The sequence below is a fragment of the Gymnoscopelus microlampas genome (genome assembly GCF_963454915.1).
Source record: "Gymnoscopelus microlampas genome assembly, chromosome: 12".
Lineage (NCBI taxonomy): Eukaryota > Metazoa > Chordata > Actinopteri > Myctophiformes > Myctophidae > Gymnoscopelus > Gymnoscopelus microlampas.
The window spans coordinates 23,150,737-23,159,390 of NC_139949.1; the positions used below are offsets into that span (position 1 = coordinate 23,150,737).

The 8,654-nt window shown below is 41.6% G+C and overlaps 1 protein-coding gene across 3 annotated transcripts in view; it reads right to left on the reverse strand.

The window, feature by feature from the left end:
- Window positions 1–7,194, reverse strand: part of alcama (activated leukocyte cell adhesion molecule a) — a 74,049-nt gene extending 66,855 nt beyond the window's left edge. For all 3 annotated transcript variants that reach the window (XM_084074900.1, XM_084074898.1, XM_084074899.1), the window contains exon 1: window positions 6,872–7,194. In XM_084074900.1, the coding sequence (XP_083931026.1) occupies window positions 6,872–6,935 (64 nt within the window). In that variant the 5' untranslated portion in view covers window positions 6,936–7,194. The remainder of the gene's footprint in view (window positions 1–6,871) is intronic.
- Window positions 7,195–8,654: the final 1,460 nt, after the last annotated feature.

Sequence of the window (8,654 nt, forward strand, 5' to 3'; positions counted from 1 at the left end):
ACTAATGAGCAGTCATCTCATAATAGCACAATCATGAAGTTTCAGCCATATACAGGAAATACAGAAATGTACTGCATTTCCTGTATGTGGCTGAAACTTCATGTTGCGCAATTATTTATAATTAATTCTGCAAGTCAAACACATTGTCATCTTTTCAGTTTTCACTATTTTTTTATATCTCAATGTATCTGACTCCAGCTGTGACCCTTTTTTTGGGCTCTGAATTACTGGTGAGGATTAAGGAGTAAAAGAGACAAGTAAACAAGGATCTGAGTTATCAATATAGCTTTGAACCTACACACGCCATGAACCAACTGCAGAAGCTTCTGAATAAATAAGTCACACGTGCATGCACACCCACACACAAAATAAACACATTTCATTTAAAGCTTATTTGACAGATTCTCTCACTGCTCATCTCTGCTTTATGTGACAAGGCACATGTCTGTGTGTACACTACCATCACCGCTCAAATAAAAAGGCATGCTATCTGTTTTGTACTCTCATTCATTCCTAATCCTTCACTCGTGATATAACTCAGCTTTTCAACAATCAAAGATGAATATATTGATCTGAATCAATACATTTTAATATACCTCTACACGAAGAGAGTGATTTGAACGCTATACTGTAAGGGCATAGCTTTCCTAGAAGTCATTTAGCAGGTCAGACAGCAGGTCCCATTTCAGCAGAGCTGGAATTACTCCATTAACGAATGGAGGGGTGGGCGATGTGGGTATTTTTTCACTAGACTAGATGACCATCACCCAGGGCAAAAAGCATCGCACAGACAAGGGTGAGAAAGTCAGATGTTCCTTCATCTGTCACAGGGTCACAGTGATTTACTGTAGAAGCCTGTGATGACCTGCCAGCATCACTGACTTTTCCCATTTACCATTTCCCAACCACCACACGAGACTAGGTCCCATCCTCATCCTCATCAAATGCCACCTCCAAGGGTTATTTTACATAGACAAACACAAACACAAACACACACACACACACACACACACACACACACACACACACACACACACACACACACACACACACACGCACACACAGTCATATCCATATATATGATGCCACACCCCAATTCCACCGTCCCCACCCCAACCCAACACCCCCCCTGCACGCACGCATACGCATGCGCGCGTGCACGCACACACACACACACACACACACACACACACACACACACACACACACACACACACACACACACACACACACAAAATTGTATTAAAGTAGAAAATACACTGTAAAAAACAGTCCCAGAGCTCAATGCAGTAGTAGGGAAAACAATTAACCACAAAAACACACACAAGTCCCTCTGAACAGTTCCAATTCAACAATGAATAAATTATGTTAATCTCAAAATTGTGTCTGGAAAAAAAAGTATGAGGTAGATTTAAAAAAAAAAAAAAGGTCCTTATTTTAATATCTATTTGGATTACAAGTTATTGCTTGGGACCCTTTTGGCCTATAAACAATTGAGTCTGCAAATCAGAAAGCAGAAGCAAGATAACACAAGCCATTTCCCTGCCGCTATTCAGAGCTGCCTGACTCTGTCTGCACTTCCCCTGGGAGTTCCTTCTTGGCAAGGTGGACTTCACTGAATTTTAATTTTCCTGCACATTAAACAAAGCCTGGGCTCCCCCGCTGAGACTTGGGCAAACATCACATTTAACTTCCTGCTTTGATACTGTCACGCTTTCCTGGGCAGTGAAATGAGTTTCGCCATGACATCACCACCACCACTACACAGCAAATGTCTGGCACTTTCGCCCCCACAACACAACATCGAAGTGCACTGCTACTGTTGAGTTATGCACTGCTTCATGCGCACAGTAAAGTCCTGAGTGTTAATTTAAGTTAATCGAGGATTTTACACTGTGAAGCGATGAGGGGGGGGGGGGGTGGTGTGTGTGTGTGTGTGTGTATGTGTGTGTGTGTGTGTGTGCGTGTGAGTGCACATGTGTGCGTCTGTGTGAGAGAGAGATAGGAAACTTCCAGCACAACCTATGACCTCATTCACATTCTATTTTCGTTTTCGTTGTATTGCTTCCCCCTTTCGAGTGTTTATGGTCACTGAATACATATAAAGTACATTTTCACATGGAAGAGAATAGCAATGCAAAAGGTCTCTGACCCTGACCAAGCTACAAGGTACCCCCAAGTGAGGGCCCCAACATTAGACACACTGTCCATGCTCTCGCTGTGTGCCTGGGAAAGCTGATCGGCACAGAGCGAGGACCATTTTATTTTATTTTATTTTAGAATCACTGTATTTTTTTCTCAATCTTTGTTCTTTCCATCTTCTCTTTCCCCTGTATACTGTTGACATTTTCTTTCTTACCCTAGCTTCCCTTTTCTGGGGACTAACATTGTGGTATGAGCTTGTACAGTAGTTCGGCTGTTTTCGGTGAAGTGTAGAGCGAAAACAAGAGGGGGTATAGTACATGACCCTGGGGGACTCCGGTCAACTAAGCATATCAGGTTTAAGTGGTTTTATAGAAAATCCAATGAAAATGTAACAATGTGGGACTGGAGTCTAAAAGTTTAAGCTCTATTGACAGTGAACCTGACGAACCAATGTGGAAAATGCGCTGCTCGCTGACATTTTGCATTTCTAGGAAGATGAATTAAACATGTCAGCATTTCAGCCTCCTTGTGTACAGTACCATTATTTAATGTATGGCAGGTACATTTGGTATTTTTATGCAGAAGCATTGAATTAATTACATAGATCACCATTTTCATTGTCAAGACTGCTTGCTGAACCACTAATGCACAGCAGAGGGGGGCCTCTGGGAGGGAAATTTAAATATTGGATTACTGTTGTATTACCAAGTAGCATTGCTACTGCTTCAAAAGTACATGTAAAATTACTCATATAACATAATTCATTGCTATTAACATGACATAACTAGTCAGTTCCGCGTGTTAGATTTCCAGCCCCTTTTGAATAGGAGATCAAACTAAAGCCATCTGACAGAATGATTAAGGTGGCTTCAAACAAGACTTTGACCTTTCACAGCATAAGCCATTGAGGTTGTGGAAGTTGAAGGTAGCTATAGCCTTCAGACAGGGGCGCCATGGGGGCCCCTGAATGATTCAGAGGGCCGAAACCTGGACAGGGGCCCTGGAACACGCCAGAGATACCAGGCTAAAATATCTGGCTGTTGGCAAGAACCTCTTTTTTTTCAATGAATGCGTCAGTTCTTTGTGTTCAAAATGTTGATTTTGGAGTATTTTAAATGGTGTACTGTGTAACATGTAGTCGGTCGTTGCCAGCAAAAACTAAAAACGAAGAGCTGTGTTTACAAGTGATGTCGTTCCCATAACTTGAAGGGAGGGCTGCACGTGTTTCTAAGTGACATTGCTCCCATAACCAGGAGGGATGCGGCGGCTGTTTAGTTCCCATAACCCAGAGGGACGGGCTAGGCCATAAGTAATGACTGAGTAGTATAATTTTAGGATATGTTTCTGCTAAGGGTGAGAATCCTGCTCAGAAAAATAAGTTGCAATTATTGCATGTTAAAACCTGCAAAGATAAATAAACAAACAAACAAACAAGATAAACAAACAAACAAACATATGCTTGTACTCAATATCGGTGAGTTCTCAAAAATAAAGCACTGACACTGGGGCATGAAAAGGTGCTATCGGCGCACCCCTAATGTTTTATATGTCAGTTTAACTACCTAATACTATTATGGGGCCCAGGAGCCCAGGTGTCAGGGGGCCCAGGATTTCTAGCTGCACCCCCGCGTTCAGAGGCCACATACCCTGAGTACCCTCATACTTCTCAGAGTGACAGCAGGATCCACCCCCTTCCCCCTCCCCTGTCCAAAGGTATTTTCCCTCCAGAAAAAGAGAGGCTGTTTCACATGTCTGGGCAAATGTAGATAGTATTACATGCCCGTCCCCAGGCTAAAGTAATTTGAAGTACGAACAACATATCACACCCTCTTGTCTGGCTGGCTAACAATCTTATGTCAATTTATTTAATGTGAATGGGTGACTTTAGGGTGCACATAATTAAAGAGCCATGTATTTTAACAATGCAATGACTGCTGCTCACTAAAGCACTGTGATTGATGTTCTTTTTCCAGGAAGACAGTTGACCATCTTAAAGGCTTTCAACATCAAATTTATTTTAGTTTGGACATTAGTACTAATAGCATTATTAGCATTCCTTGGTGGTTGATCATGCCTGTCTGTCACATTAAGTGATGCCAACATTTCAAACAGAGCGGCTATGTCCTCAAGGTTTGTGTTAAGTTAAATGAGACATGCTCTACATTAATTTGTAATGGGGTTTAGTTCTCAGTGAGAACTACACCCCAATACAAATTAATGTAAGATTTCACAGTTGAACCACCCAGCCTCACCCCATTCGTGTGTTGCACAAAGTCATGAAGCTGTGTCTGTCATCCCATTTATGTTCCCCGTAACAGAAAATAAAATAAAAACCTCTGAGTTTAATTTCTTATACAGGGCAAGCAGTATTTATGTATTACCTGCCTGCATGCTGACCATGACTACCAGCACTTGTTCTTAGATAGCCATTGTTTGTGTGCCTTGCTTTTAAATTTCATTATTTAGCTCCATGGTTCACACAAGGTAATGTAGTCTAGAAGCAACAAAACTACTTTTGGAGTATGCCCCAGCCATGGTAGGCTGTTTAATGATGCATTGTTAGTCTTATTTGATAGAATTCTAGCATTCCAAGCATTTCAAAGTGGGTAACGGTTCAAGGCAAAGCAATGTTCACATGACTCATTGTGTGAAACACTCCTCCTGGGATGTAGTCTACCCTCTGAATGATGCATAAGCATTGTAAATTAGCCTATTATTTGACCAGTACAACACTACTGCCTAGAGATGGGGTACGTATTTTTGCACATTCAGCCATCCCCATTTTTCAAAAACCTTAATGGCATAACCTCATGTCAGCCAGTAGAACTAACCTATTACTTTTAAGATCATCTTTTGAATTCCTTTGGAAGTACCTCTGCTTTGATGTGAGGAATCCCACATATCACACTTAATACCAACTTCAACCACTCTCTGCACTATCTGTCCTCCCGTTGGGGATGAATATTGATTTCAGCGTGAATTAAATGAACCAAAACAGCCCTTGTGCCCACCTCCCATGGGTCGGTGAAAAGGGACAGGCCAGATAAGATCAAATAATGTGAGGTATGGGCCACCACCCCGCTGGCCAGACAGCCTGCCTGCCCTTCAGCCATCCTGACAAAAAGCAGCTCTGTGAACAGCAAGAGACATCGAATGACAGACACACCAGCCCAGAGATAAGAACTGGGAAAATAGGAGTTGTGTCCCAGCAACCCTCACCCCTAGGCAGTAAAACAAATGGAAGAAATGTTGAGATTCAACCATAGAGATCATATAACTCAGTGGGTTTTAACATGTCCCTGTGGCACAGAACAAAGCCCCATCAGTGAGCTTTGATGGGAAAAGGTTTTAGCTCTTAGAAAATTAAAGAAAAAAGTCTTAATTACTAGACTAACCTGTTTATATATTTCTTTATGTCTGAAGGGAGGGAAGTGTTAATTCTATATGGCAGTCACGCACGCACACACGCACACGCACGCGCGCGCGCACACACACACACACACACACACACACACACACACACGTTGGTATCCAGGCATGTAGGTAGGCTACCTCAAATGCGCATTAAACAATTACATCCCTAATTACAACCAAATGACCAGCTGGCAGTGACATCTTAACAGTAGGGTTCTAAATAGCTCCATAATTGCGTTCACTGCTCCATGTGCCAAGCAGGGGGAAATGTGAAAGGGGGTGTGGTGGTGCACATGAGAAAGGATTAGACTGTGTTAAAGTTATTCGGAATTAAAATCATGTTGTAGCCCAACGGTTCCTGTTTATCTCATAAACAGCATGATAATGCCGTTATCGAACGGACCACGACCTCGTGCGTAATTTGTTCTCCGGTCTCCTCTGAGTCTGAGTCCTGACGACTCTCGTTCATTTCGCATCGCTTAAATTCATCATCATCCAGATCAGTGGTTCTCAAACTTTTCCATGTCAAGGACCCCCAAATTGATATATATTTGGCCACTGACCGCCATCTGAACATGTTTTGTGCCAGGGACCCCCAGAAGAGAAGATTTATGTAAAAAATATATATTTTCAAAATTAGCAGATATACAAGCTCACAGCGCGGCACGAAGTGACACGTTGTGAACTTGTTGATCTGCTATTTTTGAATAGCCAACATATAAATGGATACATTGGTTAAAAGGATTGTGAAGCTATGTTAACTACTTTTGCTGGGGACCCCCACCCCAAGGACCCCTAGGGGTCCCCGGACCCCACTTTGAGAACCAGTCAAGGACATGAGGTAAACTAAATGACATAGTTGGATAAGGTTCAGGTACATTCTATGGGAATGGACGCTACAGCCACACAAAGCGAAAGCCAACTTGGAGTGGTGTGGTGGTGCCGTGGCGTAGGATATAACTTCAGGTGATATTCATGTTAAGCCAAGTTGTTCTGTTCGTAATGCGGAACAAATCATTATATCTGTGGGTAGCCTTGGATCAAGACAATCGTAGTCGATGTATTTTATCTACACTTTTACTTTCGTATCTTGATCATAGATATGCAAATGTAAAAATCGATAATAAAAAATAAATCAATGATAGTCTTGATCCCAGGCTAATCTGTGGGATATACGGTTACAGGTAATCCAGCACGTAGCTGTACATTATATGAAGGCTGCAGTGACTGGAATGATAATCATATTGTACTTAATTATAATACATGTCAGTGTTGCTGAGGCTACTACACAGTAGTGACATGATGAACCTACCTTGACCAAGTATCCCAGTGCTGCTGACGGCGAGGACGATCAACAGGAAAGCAGACGAATCCATCCTTCCCAAAAATCAATGAGTTTTTGGGACACCTGTGGTGGTAGATTAGAAGAGAATCTGAAGTAGATCTATAACAGTCGTTGTAACAGAAGAATTGTCCGCGGGCTGTGGATTCTTTCTCGTAGGTTGTAAGAAAAAGGGGAGAAAAAACTTCACAAAAAAGTTGTACAATCTGTCTGTCGGTCTGTCTGTGTGTGTGAGTGTGTGCGCGGCAGCCAGGTAAAAACGCATGTGTGTGTGTGCGCATGTAGAGCAGAGAGAGGAATCTTCTCGCCAGGGGGGGGTTAGTGTTTGGTTGGATGTCGGTCGCTAACTCCGCCTTTTGCCCCACCTTCAACCGAGCATCGCCTGCAGTAAAAGCCTGGTGGTTTTACACTTTGTACGTACAACGGTGTCCCACCGGCGTTGCCATGTCTGCTTATTATAAGCGACTTTGTGGTAGTTTTTCTGAAAAGTTGCTACTTGCTTGTAAATATTGGTTTGCGGGTTGCGTTTTTTTGGGGCTTGTTTCTGAAGTGCAGTGATTTAATTGGGCTACTTTCCTAAATGTTGTTTAAATCACTGGTTCTCAAACTTTTTCATGTCAAGGACCCCCCAAATTAACATGTAGGCTACTTGAAACTTGGCCACAGATCTGAAAATATTTCGTGCCAGGGACCCATACATGATTTGTGCATTTAAAATGTTTCAAAAACATATATTTTCAAATATTTTCTTTGAAAATAGCACATCTACAAGTTTTAAAATAGCACATCTACAAAATAGAACATCTACACGTCGCATCGCGACGCGTTGTGAGCATGTAGATCGGCTATTTTTTCAAATAGCTGATGATGTGATGAGGTTCAATGAAGTGTTCATGTGGCATAGGTGCTTCTTTTGGGCTTGTTTTCATAGACCTGGATGCTTGTTTCTTTCGCAATACCTGGCAACACTGATTTACACTTTGTACGTACAACGGTGTCGCTCACACCAGAAATGCAAGCTGTAGCTTGCAAAATCGTGAGCTTGTAAATCGACTTGTGGTCGATCTACAAGCTCACGATTTACAAGCTTGTAATTCGGCTAGAGTGTAAATTAAGCATGAGGACACATGAGGAGAGATATTAATTCGTCTTTATATACTTTCAATTTCAATTCAATTCAATTCAATTCAAATGAGCTTTATTGGCATGAGAAAACACGTTTACATTGCCAAAGCAAGTGTCAAAATATAATAAAAACAGTTTAAGAAAATGGGAAAAGTATGTATAGTTGGAGGGGATACAGCATGTGTTAAACAGCTATGTCACATAGCGTCGTCATACATATTAATGTACGCCTACAGGCGTTTTTGTCAGTGTCAATAAATATTATAAATATAGTCTGCACGTGTGTAACTTGTGCCTCGTGTTGTTGTTAAATCATTAACTTATTTGAATAAAAACGTCGAGGCAATTAAAAAATATTCTTCGGGACTTGTTACACGGGCAATAAACAAACTCCACCTTCTTCCTCTTTCCTGTGTGACCAAATGAAATCATAAAAAAGTCCGGGGATTGTCACCGAAACACTGCCTGTAGGGGACAGTGGTGGTAAAATGTCTTTATAAGTAAATGTATCAATACTGCAAAGGTAGAAATACCCTGTAACTTCTGGTATTCACAATGTACTACAGATTTTGTTTTACTAGAGTATAAACGTACAAAAGCATTGGCATCAAAATATAGGCTACCTAAA